We start from the raw sequence: 27,592 nt of genomic DNA on the forward strand, positions 1-27,592 counted from the left end.
ATTGATTTTAATGGCTTTTTCTTGGCAATCCACGTTTGAGTATATTATATTGTATATTATTATATTATATTGTTGCGGCGGTGTGCGTGTGCGGACGCGTATTGTTTCTTTTGTTTTTAATTGATCGTACGGTTTAATTGCGCGTAGATAAGAAGGCGGCTGTTATCTGGGACAGGCACTGTGTAATAATTTTAACATTTATTATTATTATTATTTTTATTTTCCTTAATGTGCCACTCGAGAGTAATAATACAGTGTACAAGTGTACAAGCGTTAGTGTGTATGTGTATGTGTGTGTGTGTGTGTGTGTGTGTATGTGTGTGCAGTCATTTATAGATAAGAACAGTAAACAATTTTTGATCTTCGTCAAACATTTTTTTATTTTTCGTACTGCAGTCAGCAATAAGCGTTCTATACGATCAGTTCGAATCACAATAAAAGCAATAATTATGGTCGGCACTCGTGCATCGTTGTGTTATCTACTCTGTTCGATCCTGATTCTTCCCGCCAGCGGTAAATTCAACATTATTTATTTTACATAGTGCTTAAATTATGATAAATATAGGTACGCTGCAACTGTAGAAGTTCCATATTAAAATATTTTATTTTATACAATATACATGCATATTATGGTACACAAATCCGTGTATAATTCAACTTTGTGACGCTTGCTTTCAAATTATATGTTAAGTCAAATGTATAAAACATGCGAGTGTCATCGCATAGTTTGTTTTTCATCGTTGCGACTTGATTTTGGTTTTAGATTCAAATGAGTTAACTGATTTGGGACATCAAGTACCGACAAATTCCGTAAGTAATCCAAACAGTGCAAAGTGCATAACATATTATATTAAACTATATTCGAATACAAACACGAAGGTAGGTGCCTAATCCTACACAAAACGCCTAAACAACATGTTATTACTACCTCGATACAGATGTAAAATAGTTGAATTTGAGTTATTCTGCTTTTGGAAAGTTGTCATATTATTATGATAACATGCACGCGATTGCATTTTAATTGATATCTGCTTTTATTAGCTCTACAGTCTACATATTGTACTGCTGCCCGCTGCAGTTTAATATTCCCAAAGAATGTCAAATATGTCTAACGCATTATATTATAATTATTCTAACATGTTTCGATATACCCAGTACATTGTCCATAAATGAAGATGAACGACACTCGTATTAGCTTCAGAGAAGTATCATCAAATATTTTCTTTAATATTCAAAAATTGCAAAAAAAACTTCCCGTACAAAATCAATAATTATCTGGTATATAAAATGAATAATCAATTATAAAAGGCATCGTATTATTTTATGCAAAACTGAAAACATATAAAAACACACATTCAATGCTTATTAGTTATTAGTAAACACGGTACTTCGGTTTAAAAATATTACATAATTCCTGTACTTTTTTTAATAATTTTTCGAACAACAAAACAATATTAAAATATTATACAGTACCTATAGGTATATTGTTATTCATATAATGTATGTAAATACCATGAATACGTTTGAAAAAGTACCTACGCCTGAAATAACCGAGATTGTCAAAACCTAAAATGTTAATAATTAATTAAATTCGAGGGTGGGGAATAAAAAATGTAATTAACTTAATAACATTTCTCCTTGCAGTGGCTTATAAATCAAACTGCGGCACGACCACAATACCTATAATTAATTAATTTTATATTACACTATCGTATAGACTACAGTAGACTGTGAGTACTATATTATAATAAATTCACAGGTTCTATACCTGCGAACACACAATACATCGCACTACTAAAATATAACCTTATATTTCTGTAGTAAACCATAAATGATTAATGCTCGTTTATACGAAAACACACAAATATTCACAGTAGGTACTATTATATTAACAAACAAATACGTTGTGTCGATGTCATATTCAATATTGTACATGATAATATGTCTGAAACGTCTATGATATTATATGCTTTAATTTTTAAGATAACCTCTTATAGCTTCGTCATTTTCGATACTATTGTATGTATAAATTATAGTTATATTATTTTAATAACCACCAAAAGTTTTAGAAGAACTGAAAAGATCGTAAAATAGAATTTATAGCATGCATGTGCCATGATAGGTACATAATATTTATACCCAGTGGCGTGGCGTACGAAAAATGTTTTTTTTTTTCGTAAATCGTACCTATTATAATAGTGATGACAATATTAACATTTTTCGTACGTCAAAAATATCGTTACTTTTTTACGTATATTGTGTGTTTATCGATGAATCAACTGTTGTTGAGTCTTTGGTCGACGCTCGGAATATTACACATTACACATAAGACGCAATACTACACACTTGACCGTTTGATCCGTATTGAATACTAATTGGATTAAAATTTAATTTCAACATAATTATCGAGTTAAATTAAATGTAAGACATATTATTTTCGTCGGACCAATTAATAGGTTAGTTGGACGTAAATTGAATAATTAAATATCGTTTAACCGTGGCAAGGCTAATCTCGAGCGAGTTCGTCTGATAAAATTAATATAGATATCTATTATTTATATCAGTCTGTTTTGTTCTACACTGGATATTAGAAAACCACAATGCAATAATAATCTAATTTTTTTTGTAAGAAGCCACTTGTAATGTGATCAATGATCAAAATATTAGTGCCCATTATAAATTATCCAATCATATTATTGTACATATTAATGCGTAATATTGACAAAACTTACATAATTATATTGGTTAGTTATTATCATTGTTAATTATTGTTTTTGTACATTTTTCTAAGCATAATAATTTAAATATTGTTCATTACCATGTACAATAGTATGTATACTGTATAGTATCTTCAACAATCCAAAATAATTGAATAATTACATCATTATATCAATCACTATATCAAATAAAAAATAAAAGTGTCTATACTATGTACGATGTACATACCTACACCAAAAGTTATAACGTCATTATTTGATTTTGATTTTTAGAGATAGTATCTCTGATCATCTGTTATCTTTATTATTGAGGCTACATTTAAAAAAATTAATTTTGGTATCTTAATAGCTGAAAGACAATAATTAAATCATCTATTATACAATATCGTGTAGACGATAAGCAGCCCTACCAATTGTGTTTTAGAGCCAACATCAGATTTTAGATTAGATATTATTTTAATAATGAGATCAATAATAATCTACTGGAGGCCGTTGTAATCCCATTAAATACAAATTATGATGATTTACATTTTACATAATTTGACGGCAATTGGCATTAATGAATAGATACGATGGAAAACAAGAACTATTTGTTACATTCTATTCAGGTGATGTCATACAAATCAATTAATGCATAAACTAGCATTAAAAGTACTTAATAGTTAATATATTAAACAAAGTTACCAACTGTATTTGAGTCAATTATAATGACGTTTTTCACACCTCAAATTATTATATTATATTCATACATTTAATTTTTTTTTTTAAATTTGTCGTTGTCTGAAATTTTAGGATGACTTTATTGAATATTTACAGTGTTATTTTTCGTTTTAAAATGTTTTACCTATACTAAATAATAATTTGATTTATATCGACAATAAAACTATTCACAATTATTTTATTTATTTATTTATTTTTTTTTGTTCTATTTCAAAAATTAAAATAATAGAAAATATATTTTTTAAACAAACATTTTGTATTACACTTATATATTATATAAGTGTCTGACATAATAGTATAATGGTATTCTATCGTACCTATTTTTTTTGTTAATTTTAAAATGAACAATAGTTTTTAAAGAACACATAAAAACTAGTTTGATTATAAAATTTGTTCTGAAAAACGAAAACCGCCAATTTCATAATAATGTCCATTTCAGGCAACATATGAAAGTTGAGTTTTAAATGTAACACTTAAATTAAGTCACACACGTGTACACAAATATATATATAATATGAATAAAAGAAAGTCATCTATATTGTCCGAAACTATTGACTCGATTTACACGTGGCATGCATTTGTACAATTGTTTAATATTACAGACAGTTTTCCAGTTAAAAACATTCTATATCATGTTATATGAACTACCTAAATCCTACTTCCACAAAAGTTAGAGATAAAAATGTATTAAAAAAAGCCCTTGATGTTATTTATTCTGTTCTTACCACTATACATTAAAAAATGTATAATATTGTAATTTGCAATTCACCGTAAGGATAGAGTCTGGGTAGTACAACTGGTTATATTTATATATGTGCATACTGTATATATAATATACATGCAAAAAATTCCTTTCGAATTTGGAACATATCATAATAACATATATTATGGTATTATGGAATTGGATTAAATGCTATACAATTACGCTCGAGTAACCGTATTCGCTAGACACTCGTCTAAGAAGATTAAATTACACTTCGGCCAGATTAAAATAAAATTTTACCTATATAATATTATAATATCATACTAGTATAGCAATAATACCGATTTGATGATTTACGATACCTTTGTTTACTTTGATGTTATAACGTTTCATGCAATTATTATTATTATATGCCATTATTATGATTCATCTTATGCAAACGTAAAAGCATTTGTATACACATAGATCTATACTATAGCTGTTGTAATCTATATGATAAAACATCATATTTATTAGGGATTAGAATCGATTTTCAGTAATTTGTATGATTTTCAATAATATCAAACTGTTGTTATTATTCACATTTAATAAATTAAGTTTAGACTCTTATATTTAATATAATATGAAGATTTATATAATTGCATATAAGTAACTACGTAATGTTACGCATACCTAAAATAAAATTAAAGATTTATTTTGTGGATAACTAATTATTTTTGTTTGAGGTTTTCCTAAATAGTTACTTCTTTTACTTTATAAATCTCAAGAAATTACTTGTGTTTAAATATCTTAAATAAAAATCGATTAAAATTAATAAATATCCCCATACGATTTGTTTTACCATCATCAGAAATCAAAGTCTTTTGAAATTATTATTAAAAATGACTAATTAGCAATTAGTGCACATTGTGAAAACACTAATTATAAATATACAAATACCTGGAACAATTATTAAATAAAAAAAATCATCCTGTATTTTTTAAAGTTTTTAAGTGTCATATATTTATATATTAATAATAACTAATAACTAATAACCTACAAAATAGGATCGAATTATGAATTATCTCAATACAATTAATACATTTGTTATTGAGATAATAAATTATATTTTCAACTGACATTTGAAGATAAAATATCATCAAGCACGAAAGTAATAGTATATTTGTTAATATTTAATTAACATTTTATAAAATATCAGTGATCACTCGAGAACCAAGTCTGATCAAAAATAAAATAACTAATAATCAATTTGAAGTCTTAACCACGTAGACAAAAAAATAATAAAATAATAATGACGTCGTAGAGCCATGGACTTGAGTACCTATCTATTAAACTAATTACTATGCTAATACATTTTACTGAATTTAAATAAAGTGAACCCATCCAATTTTATAGCAATCGATTTTTGTCACATATTTACAGTAAGTAACTTAGAATAGGTTTTTTTCTTAAAAGCAATTAAAGTAAGTTAACTTAAGATTTGCAACATTCTAAAAAGAATATACCTAGTATCTTAGAACGAATAATAAACTTATAGTTGAATACATTTATAATTATTATTTATTAAAATACCTACCTACGTGTTTAGGGTCATGAAATTCATTGCATTTAAAGATAATTAGAAAATCTGCAGTGGCACACTATTAACACATTTGTTAAATTCGCAAAGAATGCTGTTTAAAAACATTGAGTACTTATATATCAATAAATATTTTTGTTTAGTACGAACTTGGATCGACTGTTGGGAGTAATGTGGTTGAGGCCGAGGATGAAGAAGAATATCCGTTTCAAAAGGCATACTATTCGTATAAAGTGCAATCTAATGAGGTAAATAATAAAAATAGTATAAGCAACATAAGGTACAGGGTGGCGCTTACGGGGATTTCAAATTTCCCGTATCAGTAAAATGAGAAACCGAAAAACACGGTGGTTGGCCACCCTGTCTACTATACCTATCGCTTTGAAATCGGAAACAATAATAAACATTAATATTTCAGTTATTAAAAGATGTACGCTTAGACCCGCCAATCGATTATGTAACACCCAAAGGATACAGCTTGGTATTGGAACCAATTGTTCATTTTTGTCAACTGGTGGACAAGAGTATAATCAAAAAATTTTCTGCTTCCGGATCAGAAGATGGGGTCTACATCAGTGTCGATGACGATTTGAGAGACCAAATGACCAATGAATCAACGATTGTGTACAAACTTAAGGTAGGTAATTTAACAATACACACACTACTAAAACACACAAGCTGCACCGAATGTATATTAAAAAAAAAACAACTAATATATTATAAAATAATATTGTGGTTGTATTAAAAACATCTATGAACACATAAAATAATGATATTCAGTCATTCAGAGAAGAGTCGTTGAGTCATAATGTTATAATATTTTATCTGACATGAGTACAATGTTATATACTTATATCATCTATTTTTAACGTAATCGCATACAGAAACATTATCTTGCTGTATTTGTTTAAAGAATTTACAACGAACAGGTTATCGATTTAAAAATAAGAGCATGAGTACATATTATTATTATTATTATTATTATTATTATTTTTATTATTATTGTTGGTATTTCATATTTAAGTGAAAAAATTAAAATTATGTAAATTTAACAATATATCTAAAAATAAAGTTGCCTTTAAGAGAAAACGATTTAACACATTTTAAGTCAAAATACCAGAAATTATACAAATTAAAACATGTTATGAATTTATGAGTTTTTATAATGGATATAGAATCATTAGCGGTTCTTATATTTGATTAGAACACTCTAAACAGAGAAATGAAATGGTTCCGAAAATATTAATGACATATAAGTAACATTGTACTTGAGTTTTTGTTTATATAGTATTTATTCAAAACTATATTGTTATTTAATTTGATTTAATTTATGAATAGATAAACTATTTACATTCCAGGCGATAAAAAAAGATGATCTCACAACAATAGGTGGTTCTACAACTGTACTCATCAGAATTGTACAATTTCTACCCATGCCAGGTTAATTTTTAGATTAAGTTTACAAAACAGGTATTTCATGCAATTTTCAATATTTCACTGTAGATACCGTACTAGCTTTTGAACAACCAAGTTATTCCATAAAGCTGTCTTATAGCCACATAGGCAAGGTTTTCAAATTTAAGACCATACAAACCACACACAAAGCAAAAGAAAAAAATACGGATAATTCGGATGGTTTGGAATTTGAAAATCAACCGGAAAACGATAAATATTTTTCAAAAAACGAATACTCTTTCAATGGCAATTACACTTTGGAATACGTACCAGGTATTATAATACATTGTTACGTTTAACAACACCAGTTACGTTGTACATGCTTATCATTTACAATGGACAATGGTGAACACTCTTACATAATATCATTTTTAATTTAGAACAACTTTTAACGAAATTGAGGATTACTGATGATGGTGAATTGGAAGTCTTGGAAAATATTGATGAAGGGTTCTACAGTTTTGACGTTGTAGCAGTCGACTATGGTCCTAATTCTACGACAGTTTTAAAAGACCGGTCCAAAGTAATATAAATAATATTGTACATATATTTAAAAAAATTGTATACGTTTTCGACTAACGATTTTACAAAAAATACTTTAATTTGTATCTATTGTAAATTGTTATGTTTACTTTACAGGTGAATATTTTTATCGACAATGTAGCGGCGTGTGATTCGTCCACGTCTAAATTCATCAGGGCATTCAGTAAGCATTATATAACCGAAGAGACTAAACTAATAACAGCTGTTCCGGGCACCGAGTCGGGCGGTCAATGTAGATTTTCGATATCACATCAATATCCGTTTGGTGGTAAGTACATAATAGTAATACATATTATGTTACAATCTAATTCAGTCTGAAACGATCGAGATAACATATTATTAGGTATATATACGTCGAGACACAATACCGTTTGGACTTTTATTGAACCGTTTAAAAAATACTGGGCTAAATCGTAATTTTGCAAAAGACAATTATTAATATTATACTATAATAATATGTATTGTAACTCAAGTTAAAATTCCGATAACTTTAGTTATAAACGGTAATGGTATTTAAAATCAATGGTAATATGTAACCAATTACTCAATGTGTTATGTACACGGTCACATTCGTATTATATTTTAGAATACCGCTCATAGAAATGGTCTTGCATACAAGCACTAAAATAATGTCCCGCAAAGTCATTATAATTAATTATTTACTTATAATTCCATAGTGTTATAATCGTATTAATATACATACATTTAAATATTTCATTTATAATACACAAGTTAAAATCATCAACACGATGATAAAATACGTTTCTGTAGTCGATTTATAAAGGTAGCGATGTTTGAAACTGTGGTGGTTTTTACTAAACACCAATTTTTTATTTTTTTATACAATATAGGTACTGCTCGTAAATTGCAAAATTAATACTATTATCCATTAAACATGCCTGATTACGATCGAATATTATAATATCATGTCGATTATTATCGCTAATATGTACTAGTATTACACGTGATAGTATAACATGAAATTACAGACATACTGTATTCTAATTATTTTCCTACGCGCGTATCAAATATTAAAACATAATAATTAAAAAGCAACACACATAATTCTGTAGTAGGTATTGCGACAGCGCCACGTGTCGACCTGCGTATGAACTCGTCTAATATATATTATATTTTACATGGTGTAAGGACGCCAACGGCTGTGTAGAAGCAACTCACTGCAAATTATACTATTCTGCTATTGTAATACATTGTAAGGTGTAATATTGGAGCGATGACGATGCATGAAGTTAGCCCCCGACTTTGTACCACCGACTCCAGACTTGTGCCAATATTTAGCAATTCATTTCAGTTTCCTCAAGTCGGAGGTCTAACTTCATGAACAAGACGTGATGGGATATGCTTAAAATAGTCCAAGTATAATATAGGTATTTTCCGGTGCAAAATGAAACGAAGCTTGGTCGAGGTGCGAGCCAAAAAAAAATCAATTATTCACAAAAAAAAATAGTAATTTTTCACTGTTACAATATTAAATTAGTATGTTATTATAATTTACTAGTTTGGAGAACAATTACATTTCTTTATAATACAATTCGGGATTTTGTGATTCTTCAGAAAAATATGAGATTTACATCTAGGAATTTCCCAAGATCGGATTTAATTATTATTTTGATATTAATTTAGAGTACCTACCTAGCGGTTGTGACGTTATATACCACTATAAAAAAAATGTAAAAGTTGAATTTAGTAATTCAGTAATTCCGGTTAAGTAACCACACTGGGTTATGTAAGTTTTAAAGTTTAAGATGGCACGGTGGTAGTTGTAGAAGGAGTCGTATATATTATATGTACAAGTTTATTATTTTGTCAGGAACTTGACAATATCTTAGGATAATAATAATTGTTTCTTTGTAAAATGATTAGAATACCTAACTAATTTTATATTTTCCGTGATTATCAGTGGGTATCTATATACGTAATATTCTTGTTAAAATTTAAAAAAATAACTATTTCTAATATATCTCATGGTAAGTGGCAACATTAATAAACATCGTTTATACACAAGTAGCTAACTTGAAACAAAACACAAAGTTCTAAAGTGTCCTAAAAACATTGAATCGTGATGAGAGTGTGCAGTAGACGTCGTAGCTTTTACAGATTTTTATTTAGGCGAAATGTTTTGAATGAACAAATATTATGTTGATATTTCCTCAATCAGTCCGAAAAACAAACTTCGATATTCGAATCCAAACGCGATTTCGGGCGCATTGTTTTGATAAAAATACATTATCGGACTCATTCATTGACTTTTGCGTTGTGTGCCCACACGGAGGCTGTATATAACATAAGAATAATTTTTTACATGGCAGGTTATAAGTAGGTAGGTAGGTATCTACCAGCGCAAGCTACCTACAGGCGCACTCGTAACGATCTCGCATGTTGCGAGAGTCCCACCCCCTCCCCCCCTTCCCACAAACCACCATTATTAAGCCTATTATTATAATACTATTAATATGTTACTATGAAAACGCCACCACAGACACTGCTCGATGAAATCATTAACTGTCAGAGTAATATTAATATTTTTATAAAAAAAAATACATAATCGGACCCGTTTATACTGGTTTTTCGCGATGTGAACCCACGCAGTGACTGTATAATTTAACCTAAGAATGTTTTTGTACACGGGTGGGTTACCATAATCAAGTAAGTATACCAGCGCAATATAGGTACCTACGGACGCGTTCGTAACGATCTCGCAGATTGCACGAGTCGACCATCCCCTCGGGCCTCCTCATATCGTTTGTCCGACAAAAAACGTTATTAAACGCAATAATATCACTGCCTACATAACAATATTGTACTTTTAATATCAGCTAATGCTGCATGTATAAGTACAATAAAATGATATTATGATCATATAATATTATTATTAATAATATTTTACCACGAGAACTCCACCACTAACAGAGCCCAATGAAATCATTAACCGTCCAAATACAATTATTATTAGATAAGATTTCGATGAAGAATGTTTCGTATCGTGTGTTTTATAATTTTTATATCCAAGCTCGTAATGATGGGCAAATATGAAGTTTCGAATATCGATACTGAGTATTATAATTTATGTTAGATAATACAGTTAATATTGTTACATAATTAAATGAACCAAGAATAATAGAAATAATTAATATCAAAATATATTACAGTAGTGTTAATTTTAATTGTTATTATTGATTCGATACAATTACAAATTTTTCCATACCTGTTACAAAGTACCAAAATAATTGAATTGTCAAGTTAAAACTTATAATTATTGTGAGAAATAAAGTATAATATTATGCATCTAAAATGAAGTGACAAAAAATAAATTATAATTAGTATAACACGTGATATGCATATAATACTTCTTATATTAAAAAGTAAGTAGGTATTTGGAATAATTGTTGTAATTCGATAAAAAACCGATATAGTTGTTCATCGCTGAATTGAAATAATTCATATTATACAATATACCTATATTATAATATGATTTTAAGATAAATAAAATCTCCATTAAATAGTGATAACTAAACTCATTAGTCGTGACTTTAAAAATCAAATTTTGAACCCATTCAATTTAGCAATATTTCAACTTCAACTGAAAAATATTGACTGAGTTAAATAATATTAAATATACTTACTGCAGTTTCTATCACCATGCTTCTACAAAGATATTTTATATTAAAACTTTTTTTCTCAAATTATTTATGTATCATTATTTTTTCACTAATTTTAGTGTGAAACTTAAACATAATATATATAAGCATATCATATTAAAGAATCAAAACCGGAAAATGTATACAATTTATATAACTTACAATAATTCTGATATAATATAATATTATACTATACTAAAGTTATTCGTTACTATTATTTATTATTCTTATGATTGATTTTCAATTGTTTCGTTTACTAGCTAAAATGCATGTTGCGACTTAATTACAATAATAGTGACCGGCGCCGATATAGAAACCCAAACAATAACATTAAATTTTATGTGCGAGTGTATTAACACAGTGCATTATATTATAGTCGTATCTATTGAAACAGTGTTATTAAAGTATTTAACTGCATCTGTCATTACTGGTTGTTTATAATATTATTTATTATATTGTTAGAATCTCACAAGAACCCTTTCTGCTTTCACCCTTGTTTACGATATAGCATTCCACCTTAAATATATATTGTAAACAGGATATTGCGTACATAATAATATTATAAAAGTTTAGAACTGTAGAAACAGTAGTTTATATTACAATAGAACCATAGGCATATAGTACAGTTATTATTAAATGTACGGTAAATGGCATTTTACTTGATGTGAAGACGTTAGTGACTACAGATATTTATTAGGTAGTTTAGACGGCTGATGATGATCAACTGAGATCTTTAATTATTTTTGGTATGCAATTATTCATACTCAAAAAAGCTACTTCGGCACGTGTACCGGATGGATTGAAATATATATACATATTTTTTTATCGTATACAAATATAAAACTAGACTGTACACAATAATTATTCATCTATATAACAGATTAATAATTGGCTAAACAGAAGTGTTTGTTGGGTCCCCCTCTACGTAGTACTATAATAATAATATAATATAATTGCTCGAAATCACAGGCACAAAACGAATTATTTGTCTGCATATACTTTCGATACACTAAAAGCAGAGTGGGTCTCGGAGGGAAGGAGCCAACGCGATTCCATCGCTTTTCTCCCAAAGCTCGTTGATGATAATAATAATATTATACGTCCGTGTCACTGAGTTGAAAATGACGAGTAAAAGTAGTATAATATTATTATATTATTACGCACGCGTGTAACAACTCGAGGCGGCGGTGGCGGAGACGTCGACATCGAGCTACATCCGGATATATGTCTAGTTTAATAATATTTGACTATTTAAGCCGCCTCGAGCGGTAGGAAAGAAAAAAATTGGCGCATATCACATTCGTATACGTCTTGTTTTCATATATGTATATATACACGAGCACCGTTGTTTATGCAACACACTTATATACGCGCTACTATATAATATAATATAATAATATGCATTATAAATATCACACACCAAACAATAATTACGGAGTAGGTACCTTCAATATAATATTTGCATAATGATATTTTCGTTCCGGTTTTGTATTTGACTCTATTTATCTCGAAACCGATATCGCTCGCCGATGGAAAAATAATAACACATACAACTGTACAACACAATATTATGTAACTCGGCCGTGTTTATGACACCGCAATAATACTACCTATATGGGGATAACACAGATCGACCTATCTTATGCTAATGTTGAAAAACACCCATTACTCGTAATTTATTAATTTAAAAATACGTGCATTTCATTAAAGATTATTGCTAGAGCCCCAACATCAATCATTTATAAATTAAAAATGAATAGTAAATATACGATCGTAGTTATTACGCGTATTACACTTATTTATTTTCACTTATTTTGTATTGGATATCGGGCTTATTTTTACATTTAAAGTTCTATATACGACTGCATAACATGCTCTAATATTTTATACTTATGACATAATTTTCAATTATATTTTATAGAATTATATTGATGTAATTATTTAATATACTCTTAAAGCATAATAAACATAATAGGTGCAATCAAAAATAATTAAGTGCTTCGGTATATGCGTATTATTGATCGTGAATTCATCACGTGGCCACAAGATAAAAAAAGTGGTTTACAAGAGCCAGAGCAAGCACTTTTACGCTTCTAAGTTGAATTGTATTTTTCTGGACATAGAATATATCTGAACATTTTAGCAAACATACTAATTGTTATTTATTAGTATAGTAAAGTGACAAATAAAATTCTTTTTTATTCGTTTAAAATTTTAAATATCTAATTGGTCAAAATCTGAACTTAAAATAACTGTAAAAAATATGTGTTAATATATCTACTTCTTAAATTGTTGGTTAAAGAATAAACTACTTATGAGAAACCTCGTTTTAAATTTCCAATCCTTAGCTATAAAAACTGAGCATTTAGCACAGTTTTAACTACAAAATAATTTACAAATTTCAGAAAATGTACAAAAGTTTTTATGTACATATAATATTTTCAACTCCTACTATAAAATCGTATGATGAATGTTGTATTTAATTTTCAAATGATTTTGACCCAACGAAAAAAATGTATTGACATTATTTTATTGAAAAAAAAAACCAAACAAACATTTCAAATGTCTATAGTAAATAGTTCAAAATGAGTCAAAATATTTTGAAAATTAATCATGTAGGTATAGAAAATTGTAAAATAAACATTTGACGAAAATGTCAATTCTCCATACAGTTATTAGTTTTTGACTTTCAATACAATAACAAAATCGTTCAATGAGAATTTTCTTTCAAGTGAATATTATATTATATTCACTGTTTTAGATTTTGATAGATATTTCACCATGATGACCAGGTAAAGATACATTACCATAATGTATTATTTTACAGTAATAAAAACAATAATATTAGATATTGCATTTGTAATATTATTATAATGTTGAATATTATGATGAACAGTTCATTAAATCCAGGCCGCGTTTTCTTATACCTACCGCAAAACTATTAACCGTCTAGCTGCGTAGTTGTCCGAACAAACGAGTTCCGACGTTCATGTACGGTGAGCGCCGTACACTCGTACACACGTCATATTATTATATTTGTATAGGTATAAAATATAAATACAACTGCAGCTGTAATATAATAATGTCTTTTCTCTCACAGATTTGCGTAACACATGTGTATTTCATTTATACGCATATTATGTGTGTGTGTGTGTGTGTGTGTGTGTGTGTGTGTAGCATTAATACGCGTAGATTGGCAACAAACGTTTTAATTATCCCCAAGACGGAATATCGAATAAGATGAACGTCGCTCGTGGCACGGTAATAATCAGTGGGTATAGAGAGGTGTTCCGACGACCGACGCGATGACGCGTATGTAACGTGTGTGAAGTTGGCCCACCCCGACATGTCCAAATTAAACCGGGCTAATTGTAAGGCGAAAGGAAAGCTCAATTTGTAAGTAATCACAAGTTGAATTTTAGAACAATTTGTTGGTTCAAGAAATGTCCAAAATTAACATGACGCTGCTATCACTAATACTAGCTACTCTCTCACCATCTAGTCCAAATTAAACGAGACAAAAAAAGCTCAATTTCTAAGTAATTGCATATTATGTTGATTTTTTGAATTTGTAAGTTCATCGATTCGAAGAAATGGCCAAAGTTAACACACATGTACATGTTTTTATGAGGTATTCGGAAATTGGTTTTGATACCTATATACAATTTCATCCAAATGGTCGAAACCAGCAGCTCGGAGCTCGGGATAAACACTTACAATTACATTACACTTATTACATTACATTTACACTCTCCAAAAGGCATTAATTGCTCTACAATCGAGCTTTTAAACAATAAACATTATTATAGTTATTAAGCGTTTTAACTTTTAAGAGACATAAATTAAAGATATGAAGTTAAAATTTTTCAAAAAATTCTACGTAACATTATTACGTGGAATGACGCGAGTAGAAAGAATTTTCCCAAACCTATTTTTAAATACTAGATCCCGCCCTATGTACGAATGTATTTTATATTTACGACGTGTGTTGTTAAAACATATTTGTATGAAACGTAATGTATATAAGCCTATTTTATAATCGTCATACCTATAATACCGGGTGATCCAGTTAACGTTTGACTCATTATTTCAAAAGCTACTACACTTTTTTAAAAATAATTTTTCTACATAATTTTAAATCATAAAAAAAAACATTTTTCTAAAAAAAAAATTGAACGTTAATTGGATTGCTCAGTGTATATACCTATGAATCTACCAGTATAGGTACATATTATTTTAATATTATATTTATAGCACAAACTGATTTTTTTCTCAAATGATTAATTAAAACAGTTAGGTATAATTTATATCTTAGGCGGATAATTATACCATCGATCTCTCGTTACATAATTTATCATATCACATCATGACAAAAATATTCTTCATATTCCTATTGATTTACGCTAGTGATTTCGTTTGTTAATTATTAAGGTTTTCATAGAGAATTTTTTCTTAACGAATTTTAAATGTATTTTGTGCAACTGGTTATTGATACGTAGAAATAAAACAATGAATCTGCAGTTATAGATTTCTAAAAACAATTAAAAAACCGTGAATGCATGCGTTAATATACTTTCATGAACTGAAAATAAAAAACTGCAATTAAAAATTAAATTATTTTTTCAGCTGTTAGAGATATTTATGACTGTAACACTAATATACTTGAAACTAGTATAGATTATTATTATTATTTGATTATATTATTTTTAATACTCAATTTAAAAATTATTTTTAATTTTTTTAATACAAAAGTCAGCTTACACCACCGATCAACTTGTGTTCAAAAAAAATCTTAGAAATAGATAAAATTATAATAATATAGTACAATATTATGAACTACCTTTATAATAAAACATTATTTCGCACAGTGGGAGCGGACTTCTTCACAATCGACAAGAATACGGGTGCTATTCACGTGAAAAGTCCCATCGACCGGGAAGCGTACTCGTTCGAAGACATGGAGGAACCGTCCGTTTACTTGAAGCTAAAGATCCACTGTCCTCCGTTGGATGATCCACCTGCCGTCCAACCTCTGCACTTGTCCGAATTGAACCAAATCGTCTATGATCCGACTACCACGTTGGTGCAATTGGTCATCGTGGACACCAACGACAACGTCCCGGTGTTCGTCGACAATCACATAGTCGTCGGGTATCCCGTGCAAGAAGTGGCCAATGATATTATCCCCAATTACCTCCTGCAGGTCAAGGTAAATAATTATTGATCGGTATTGTATTTAATGCATAAAGTACTAAATAATTATTATAGTTGTCACCGTCTTAATTGTTTTGTCTTTAAACATCGAAAGTGAAGCAAAAAAAAAAACATAAGTAGTGAAAAACTCGTGTGGCTGACGAAGTGTACAGTAATATGGTTAAAGACTAATTCGTTCGTTAAAATACGATTATTCTATTGACCCGTCCCAAATGTTTTTCAGTGACCCTAACAAATACTAAATATTATCGTATGATGTGTTTTGCTTATCCTCTGTATACATAAATTATGTTTAGAAATAGTATATAGAAAGTCCCAAGTTCTATGTATACTATATTGTAAGTATTTTATAATTTATAACACAGTGTATTGACACAGATTTCACGTACTTCTGTAGTTCTGTTTTATCTTAGTTTTTTTCATATATGCGTTTAAGTCTATTAAAATAATAACAAGACAGTCGATGTTATATAACCACAGGTGACTGAACGGTCAATAGAAATTATCGAATCAACTGCCAGTTATAATACCTGGTTATCGGTATACATCTCTCTATTCAACTATTATCGTCGAGACAATCACTACATAAGTCCGTCATTAAATTTATATGTGAAAATCATTGTCTCTACACCTGCTTGTATTCGTGTATATAACAGGTACACAGGGTTAGTCCAAGATATCTAACAATTCACGTTATACATTATTTAAAACACCTAATGAGTCTGGTACATTTCAATGGTCAAAACAAATTTGAGTTTAGAGTCCTATCAAATAAATTAATTTTTTTTAAAAGAAGTGTTAACCAATCAGAACTTTATCTAGGTAGTATATTGAGTAATAGTATAAGGATAAATACTCGTGCTGGTGTGTAGTACGTATCAAGTTTTCGCATCAACAATACGTGTGAAAGTAAAACGTATTATCGGGTACCTACTATATAATATGGGTACACTAAACATTACACAGAAATTATTATTAATGTAAGGTATTGTACGGTATACTATTATTACAACGATAATAAACAGTATCGACGTTTTAGATAAATCGTGGCCGACAATTTTGGAGAACTAAATATTGTTATGTATGTAATATGTTATTAATTATTACACACGTTCTTATGGCTATATTTAAATGTGCATATATCATCCGCGAAAAACGAACGAGGTCGATCAATATTATTATTATTATTACCGTACTATACCTGCTACATTGACGCGGCTGTGATTTAAAATTGCTCACGGGGTCTAGGTCGCGCACGACATAAATTTACTGTGACCGGACATCGGAAACGTCGCTGTACTAAATATATATGTATACATAATATAACGATGTATATTAGAACGTAAAATGTGTTTGACGTGGTGTGTTTGAGTCGATCTAGTTTATAATAGTATATAGGTAGGTACACGCAGACATTCAAGGCGAAATGGAAGCCTTAAATAGACAACGGCGACGATGACGACGACGACGACGGTGCGATTATTACATGGCCGAAGCATGCTGGTCCAGGTCGAATTATATTATTATAAAATCGCATATTATAGGTGCAAGTACCTCGTGTACCCGCTGTCCTTATTGAAAAAAAATATCGCCCCAGCGGCGGCGCCGGTCGTCAAAATTATTAGTTTTGAACAGTCGCGCTTATGACCGCAAACTATAACGTCCGAACCGCTATGATACTCTCAACTGCACAAGTGCCCGAGTGTTCAACACCCTATATAATAATAATATATAACATTATTATAATGCGCGTATCATAGGTATATAGTGGTTATAATATACATCAAAATATCATTATTTTATTATTATTATCGAGAGCCCTAAGCTGCGCGGTAGAAATCACCCGCGGCGGACGCGTTTTTTTAAAAGTTTTTTTTGCAATCGCGTTTCGGCGTCTGGTACGTTTATTATTATTATTGTTATTACTATTTTGTTTTCGTCGAACCGTGATTAATCGACCGACGACGAGAAGAAAGTCGTGTCGCTTAAGCTGCCTTCCCTGCACTCTGCAGCAGTGGAGATACCTATTATATTATTATATATACCTAATATGACGTATAGGTACTATGGGCAAACTATATATAGATACGCTGGAGGTATTGCTGCACGAAAGTACAATAATAATGTACACGTATATATTATACATATATATGTGATGTGTATGTACACACGCAATTTAATACTAATTATTGTAGCCATTGTCTTCTATGCACCTATATAATAATATTATATTGTATTATTACTTATAATATTACATATTATTATTATTGTCCGCGACAGTGTAAACATTTATCGTAATCTGCCTCTTCCTTTTGACCTTTGACAGTAATAAACAGTGTTTATTGATTTATGCACAATGCACGGCGTGTATTATATGTAGATATACAACGATAAATTAACACCGAACCTACAATATTATAATAATATGTATAGGTAGTTGTACGATCGCACACATTTATAATGTGTGTTGTATGGATTGCACCCATGCATCCATATTGTAATGATAATATTATTGTGACCGATATACTCTATGATGTTTACTACCTACTTCGCGTTCAGACAAGTGTTTAAACATGGGCGGCAAAACAATCGTAAACACTAATATTGATTTATTTTTAAGTATGACCTATACGTATAATAATATGCAGGATCTTCCAAATTACGTGTGACAAAAATTATGGAGTCTATGTCTGTTTCTTATTTTTATCTCACAACATTTTGGAAACTGTACATCGTGTGATGTATAATATACCTATAGTATATAAAGGGTGGTTTTTATTTGATATTTCATGATTTATTTCAACATAAAAAAAAAACTAAAATCGCGGTTAATAACTTATTCATGTTCAAAATTCAATTTTTATGTATCGAAATATTAAGAAAATAATGGTAATATGGAATATGAAATCAAAAATTAATGTCTTCATTTAACAAGAAAAAATGGATAGCACTAACGTTTTAAATTATCACTGTAATTATGGTAACAATTTAAAATACCACTTTGTACAGACTTCAGAGATATTTTTAAGAATGTTAATATTTTTCGAAAAAACGGGTGTTAAAATTGTCGCAATGTATGTCTGTTATCTGAATACTGAAACAATAGTATAAATGTATAATATGGTACTTTCGTAAACAATATGTTGAATTATTCTCTCGTGTAAAACGCAATTGAAATATTTAACTTTTTCTCAAAATTCCAATATCATACTGCTAATAACTCGCCGATCCATAATGAAAACGAATAATGAAATAATGTTTTGAAAGTTGTTCTAATCGAAACGATTTAGCTTATTATCAAATCATACCATTTTAAGTTATAAGAGTAGTTTTTAACATTAAACTACAAATATTTATCGCTGCCGCAGAGATTGATTTACTATACTTATTAATTTATGGCATTACATATTATCTTAATATTCACATACATTTCAGTAAATTATTTTTCAGAACACAGTTATATATAGGTTGCTACGAATTCATATCACGAGCGCTATTTTTCATTACCTGTTCCGTATTAGCACATTTATTTATTTTCACAGTATTGAGTAAGTATACTATCTCTCACAAGGCCACAATTATTAAAATTGTTGACTTAATGTTTTAAAAACATAGTAAATACTGCAGAATACATGAAGAATTGAGTTTTTCATTTCTATAATTTTGCATAATATAACAGCAAAACTAAAACAAGAAAAAAATTAAGCATCTATATTTTACTTCATTACACAACTAGTATTGTTAATATTCAAGAAGGCTGCAAATACTTAAAAAGGGTATGTTTCTTGAGTTAAGAACTTGGAAGTAAAAAAAAAAGATGAAATATTAACTTAAAGTTGTGACTGTATGCTATATTTTTACTTTTATGGTTTAATTTTTATGAATAACATCATCCGTGCCTTATATTTTCCGTAGTCACATTTTGCAGAAAAGGCTTTTATATTATTCTAAAATAATATACTTTACATACTATCTAATCTTTTCTAAAATTCGAATATTGATTGTAAGTTTAAAAAAATGTTCAAACAATTATTTTTTACTTAAGTTATAATCTGCCTGTGTTCCATTATACTTCAAATGTACCTTTCAATAATTATTTATCTGTAGCTACATATACAATTTAATGGCAATTTAATACTTAACGTAATATTTACTCATACAATTCTTAAAATTAAACCTTTAATATTTCAATTAAATCTACCGGAAACCCCACGCAATAACATGATACATTTCGATAATAATCAGTTCAAACACTTATATGTTGATACTTATACCTATTGTGTTGCACATTATACCAACAGTTAACACAATAGGAGGTTATCATTACTGCAGTATATTAAATTGTATGCGTAATTATATATATTACGTGTGTATGTAACGTATATTTATCGGCTTGTCGGATTCACGGTCATCAGATTATATTGAAATAATATATTGAAGAATTATTATTTTACGCTAGGTATCTATACAATACAAATTATAAATCAATAATATTAATATATCATAATAGGTACCCATCATTTGACTGCAGAATACCAGTAATAGGCTATCTTTATTTAGTGGGATATCGTGAACAATATGGCACATTTTTTAAATTGAAAAAAATATGTCTCTTAACAATTTCAAACCTGTAATTTTCAATAAAGTACAAAAGAAATTGACCGATTAAAATAACATTTTATTTCATAGTACTTAATTGTTGAAATATAACAATAAAACTAAAAAAATTCTAAATGAGATATGTAGTACAAAATCAAATTATTAATTAGCATATATATTTGATCTTGTTTAAGAAAATATAGTATATTCTAACAAATTAATTTGCTTGAGAAATCGAAAAAAAAAATAGATAAAGTTCTGAAATAAAAAAAAATAGAATTATATAAATATGTTAGTACAATATATTTTTAACTTAGATTATTTAATTAAAAAGTTTTAAGTAAAAATGGTTAAAGGCACTGAATTTTCTAAATATTACAAATTATTTTGTGTAGTAGACAATAACCAAAAATTAATTTTTGAAAACTATGTAGGTATAATGTATTCCATTAAAATTAAATATGTTGAAACTTGATTATATATTCGTCTTTTAAATTATTATCGATTGGATAAAATATTCATGATGTAGAAAATGTCTTAACTATCTACATACTTAAGTGCAAGTTATATGTTTATAATAGTTTTTCCAGTCTTTATAGATTTATTTTAATATAAACAAATATTTAATTTTGGCTTTTTTTAGTTTTTTTGATTTTCTGACGGTGAATGTTTGTTAAACAATTTTTTAATAAAAATTTGGTTTTAGTGATAGAGTTAATATTTCATACTATTTGACATTGTTGTATTGTATTATACATTGAAATACTAACCATTTCATTCATATTTGTCTTTATATCGTTATTATTTGTATTTTCATGTTTGGCAACTGTAAACCCAATAATGGTTTTAAGGTTTCATAATAAAACTAGGTTTATTCTTTCTTGTCAAACTTTTTTATTGAATTCCGTTCAAAAATGTCCAAAAAGTTTTTTAATCATTATATTCCTCATATATATTTTTTGGTCGTTATAAATGGTTCATACTTTCTATCAAATATAATCTGCAGAGAAGACAAATTGTGTAAACATGTCTGGCTGATCAAAACTTCTCAAATTACTCTGAAGAAAAGAATTCTTTCTTTAAATTATATACAAGTAAAGTAAAAATGAATTTTCACAACATATGTCTGTTGTCTGTTAAGAAATATATATAATACGCACAAGGCGTGAAAAATGCACACATATAATTTACCAACATAGTAGGTACCATAAAGCTTATCGTTTTTTTTTTCAGTTAGGTATAAAAATATAATGAATAAACGTGCAATAACGATGACAGATGGAATGACATAAAATAATCATTATAAAATATCTAATACAAGAATAGTGTAAACATATTTTTTTTCAAACAGTACGATGGCTTTTGGTTTCAGGCAACAGACAAGGACGCGGGAAAACACGGAAAAATACAATACTCGTTGAGAGGAGACGACGCTAACGACTTTATCATTAACGAGGAGACAGGAACAATATACTGTAAGAGTCTGGTGGACGACAGCACTGCAAGCAAATCGTTTGTGGTGGTGGCGAAGGACAACGACGGAAAATCCGAAGGATTGGAGTCCACGCTGGCTATTACCGTAAGCATCGGGATTCAGTGGCGTGACGAATTTGACATTTTTCAGATGCCAGTTGGATATTTTACCCACCCTACAGTGCCAGTGCCCCATTAAAGGTTCACTGAAATATTTGTAACCCTCATTACTATAACATTTTTCCATACCTAATTAATACTTGATTGTTTCTCATTCGCCTTACACCATTTAAAAAATTCAGAGGCTGCCGCCTTTCGATTACCCCGTTTTCTACTCCATCACTATTGGTTCGATATATATTTATTGCATCGTACAATATACATCAAACATGGCAGTATTGTGATCTCTTCGTTTGGCGTTCTAAGGGTCGCGGCCAGAAATAAAAACTTGAAATACACTCGAACCTAAGGATAACTCGGTGTTGTGGTTCATATTATATAAACGATTATCAAATACTATGAAACGATCTTAAAGTAGGACTATGGTCGGACGATTTCAGGTGAAGTTCCTGACTTTCTCAGACATCATCCGGGTGAACGTCCCGTTCAGTACCACCGAAGATCACGCAGCCGTCGAATCACAGCTGTCCGAAATATCGGGTGTCAGAATCATGTCACTCACCAACGACGTGGTCAACAATTTCGTGGACGATAAGTGGCGCACTGAGAGGATGATGACTGTGTACGGGGTGAACAACTCTGATGGTTCGCTGGTGCCGGCATTAGAATTGGAAAGGTCAGTGGAAATAATTTATTAAGACATACAATTTTAATTTAAATTTAATTAGCACCCACCCAATGTTAGTTTAGGGGGGGGGGGGGGTGTCCTCTTTATAGTCAGATATGTGATGCTTTACAAATTGAATATTGCGAAACACGATAACAAATGATAATATATTATTATTGTTGTTATTATTTTTACAAATAATGAAATTACAAACTCTTTGATACAACTTCAGATAGTACTGTCTATACTACTTATGGTACTCTATGTTGTATAGTATATCCGTCCCTCGAGCCTTTTTAACCGAGCTACATTTTCGAATTACATTATAAACAATATAAATGATAATTAAAATGTATATTTTGAATGACCCTTTTTTTGCTCTCTGTGCTCTGACCTGTTAGATTTTAATTTTCTAAAAATTGGCCCCCTAGTAACTTTGAGTTACCCTGCCCATCCCCGGTCCATACAGACGATTAATTGGTAGAGGATGTGAAAGGTGGACTTTAATATTTGCACCCCTCTTTTCTTTATTAATTAATTAAACTTTTTATTTAAAATGTATTTTTAAAGACCTAGATATAATGTTATAATAGAGCATAATATTGGATATATTATTTTTCAGATATCTAGGACAGAACTCCAAAATTTTGGGCATAACTAAATTGTTTAATATGAATGCCAATAGCGAAACAAGCACCGTGATGTCTCTAGTGTATGCCGCGATGTTTTTCCTGATGCTTTCAATGGTAGCCGTGGGTCTGTTATATTTCGGATACGTCAAGTGAGCACACTCGTTATATTAACATAATAATTCGAAGCTTCGCAAGTTAACAATTTGTTTGTATATAACAATAGCCTAATCTATTTTTTAACCATCTCAAATACCATCTTCATTACTAAAAAAAAAAAATACTCCAAACATTACCAAAATATTTATTTACATGAAAAAGAAATACATTTAAAAAAAATGTATGCCAAGTTAATGGAAATCCGAAAGTAACTTGTTAAGTTAAAAAATTAATATAAAATAACTTTTGTAAGTTATCATTAATTTTTTAACTCTTGCACGACCAGTTTTGCATAACATTATTAATTGTATTATTATAGTGATTAATATACTTATGTTTAAATAGTAATTTACGAATCGCGTTAAAAAAAATATGTAAAAATGGTTCAAACCGAATTTCGTTGACTTTATTACCGAATGCTGTCCATCATAATATGATTTTATATGCTATAGGAATGGCCGTTACTTGTCGTGTATTTCGAGTCCGTCTACGACGCCGCTGAAAGACGATATCGAAAACATGTGAGTACCTATACCTACGCAGAGACCATAAAATAACTTGGCCATTTATCGCATGTCTGCTCCACGTAATGATATTATTATAATAATATATATATTGTATTATAACATAGGTACCACGTGCATATTGCGTATACACGTAATATTATATCATTGTACGTCAGTTTAAACCAGTTTTTTATTTATTATTTTTTTTTTAACAAACGTTCACAGGAGTCAGAGCAACTGGATTACTACTTTCAACAGAACCAACCTGACGTCAAATAGAGTGCGATTCCCGGGGTGATTATAAAATAATTTTTTTATTCACAGTATCGACACGATATATCGGTGCAGCATTATATAATATTCTGATTTTCTATTGTCCAACGATGCGTGGTGTTTTTTATGTTTCGCAGAAATATCAACTCCGAGGCGGTGCCGTGTAGATCCAAAATCGCGGACAACGCCACCGTGGTCGTGGAGAATAGCCTGTACGAGGCCATACCGCCGAAACGAACCTGCACCGCCGCCGTCCTGGCCGTGAATAATAATTCCTCGATTAATAGACTTGAGTAAATATTCGAGGAGTCCCGTATAATAATAATAATAATAATAATAACACACACTTAAAAATAATATACCGAGTGGTTCGTTTGAAATACATATTATACAGTTTTATTTTCATTTTTAGTTCTAAGATATCCTTCGAAGACGACTTGATAAAGTTAGAAAAAATGGACGAGGCGTTTTCGCCCACGGACGACATTTCTTTTAACTATTGAGTATCGACTGCCCGCGACGGTTAAAATCACTATAGATGTTCGATATTGGTTCCGGTTCGACGTGTACATTTTTTTATCTGGATAGCACTCTCCGTACACAGATTTCTATACACCTATAGGCTATAAGGCATATTATTACCTACCTATATAATACTGTTAATATGATAATTGTATATTATGTTTAAGACACGTTTACGAGACCTTACAATACTTTTATAATATGTTTGCACATGTTTTAGTCGTTCAACAGTCACCTTGAATATTGATAAGTCCTTGCCCAATACCATATTTTATGTTTTATATTATATACTCGGAAGCTCATTCAATTTTATTAAGCTATAAGCTTAAAATATCGACAGCGTTAAAAACCGTTACACTTTTTTGCAAATAGGAGTGGTAATTTTTTTTCGATGATATTACTATTATATTAACCTGTTATTAAATTCAACGATTCGCCAATTTCAAAAGCGCTTACCGATCACCTTGTAACACATATTTTATAATACCGATGCGGAATTTAATTAAGATAATAGCCCGCATACACAAACACTGGTAATATCATTTAATGTACGTGTGCATGTGTGTGTGTGTGTGTGTGTTTCAGTGTTTTTGTGTGCATATGCATGGATCAATTTTTAATTATGATTAGTTGAGTAATTTTAAAATGTCGATTTACCATGAAAAAAATCTGCTGCTCGTGGCTTGCTTTAGGGTCAAAACGTGTCCGGCTATACGTGCATCTATTTGCAGAAATTAATCTATATTAAAATCCTATTATCAAAACGATATACTTGAGAATAAGCGAGTCAAATCTATTACATTTATGAGTTTATGTCACTGTTTTGTATAATCTATTTAAGGAACGTATCATTAAACTGGGACTAGATGGCACAATATTTCGTGTTGTGAAACTAAACATTAAAATGTCATATTTTTGCAAAACTATAATAATACTTTAAGTAAACTATTTAATAATAAAACTTTATTGATTTTGTGGAGGCTCAATAATATTTTATTCAAATCATCCATCATTAACATTTCAAATATAATCATACTATAAATATTTTTTTTTTACTTTCATATTTTATTTTATACATTAATATTGGTGTGAACCATAATTAATTTCAAATCAATATTCTTATGCATAAGGTGCCGTACATAATATTTAATTTAATATTGATCTCAATTACATGTGTTCACAAAATGACTATCAACAAATGTTAAAGGTTCCTTAAGTGTAACTTTATTTTGAAATGACGTGTAATTATTATACCTAGTTGTTTTTTTATAATTTTAAATAAATCAGTAATTCAATTATGTAAAAACCATAGTCATCACGTCTGAATGGAAAACTTATATTTTCAATAAATGTATTCAATTCGCATACTTACTAACAAAATGTCGAACACAAATACACTGAAAATCTTACATTCACCGTTTACGTGAACACTAACCATTTTAAAAAGGTAGTTAATGATATTATAATTTTTCTTCTTTCATAAAGATAATATATTCTGCGTATATTTATTACCTATGTTATTATAGTTATTATTTGATTTAACGTTTAAACTTTATATAGTATGAAGGAATATAATTTTCTTATACCCATCTAAGGATAGTATTGTAATATTTATATAATAAAATAGGTGTACATATTGTTTAGAATACATTTAAGATTTTGTTTTTATATTTTAGTAAATATAATATAAATAATTGTATTAGCAGCTGAATGAGATCAATTGTAAAATAATATTTACCTATTATAAATTATGTATGTATATAAAAATGTTTAAATAAATTCGTAAATCGTAATACAGTTTATATCATACGGCATAGCGCAATGAATACTCAGATTTTCTTCCTTTTTTTAAACAATTACATATTTCAATATTTGTATACATATATCCGTACCTCGGTAATTTAAATTGTAAAAAACAAGATACAGTTCTATACTTAGACTTCAAAGTCTGCCCTTTCTTAATGGGTATCCAATTAGTAATATTTCTTCACGTACATAGCAATTATTCCCTATTAAATGTAAACATATTTATATATAGGTTTTAAATTAGAATT

General features: G+C 29.3%; 1 protein-coding gene across 1 annotated transcript; it reads left to right on the forward strand.

The window, feature by feature from the left end:
- LOC111038715 lies at window positions 1-26,990 on the forward strand. The gene is made up of 16 exons (XM_022321938.1): window positions 1-513; window positions 764-810; window positions 5,863-5,967; window positions 6,138-6,356; window positions 7,078-7,159; window positions 7,223-7,447; window positions 7,555-7,697; window positions 7,814-7,985; window positions 16,245-16,585; window positions 22,562-22,768; window positions 23,223-23,458; window positions 24,072-24,230; window positions 24,690-24,758; window positions 24,969-25,037; window positions 25,154-25,309; window positions 25,429-26,990. Exons 1-16 carry the CDS (start codon window positions 315-317, stop codon window positions 25,517-25,519), a joined length of 2,520 nt encoding a protein of 839 aa, XP_022177630.1. The 5' UTR covers window positions 1-314; the 3' UTR covers window positions 25,520-26,990.
- The last annotated feature ends 602 nt before the right edge of the window (window positions 26,991-27,592 follow it).

The sequence above is a fragment of the Myzus persicae genome, unplaced genomic scaffold (genome assembly GCF_001856785.1).
Source record: "Myzus persicae strain clone G006 unplaced genomic scaffold, MPER_G0061.0, whole genome shotgun sequence".
NCBI classification, from domain to species: Eukaryota; Metazoa; Arthropoda; class Insecta; order Hemiptera; family Aphididae; genus Myzus; species Myzus persicae.

What these genes read in the sequence shown, in the direction of transcription:
- LOC111038715 (XM_022321938.1), top strand. Translation starts at nt 315, where the DNA reads ATGTGTGTGCAGTCATTTATAGATAAGAACAGTAAACAATTTTTGATC. An exon ending in CCTGATTCTTCCCGCCAGCG is followed by an intron (nt 514 to 763) that starts GTAAATTCAACA and finishes TTTTGGTTTTAG; the next exon opens with ATTCAAATGAGTTAACTGAT. An exon ending in CGATTGTGTACAAACTTAAG is followed by an intron (nt 6,357 to 7,077) that starts GTAGGTAATTTA and finishes TTTACATTCCAG; the next exon opens with GCGATAAAAAAAGATGATCT.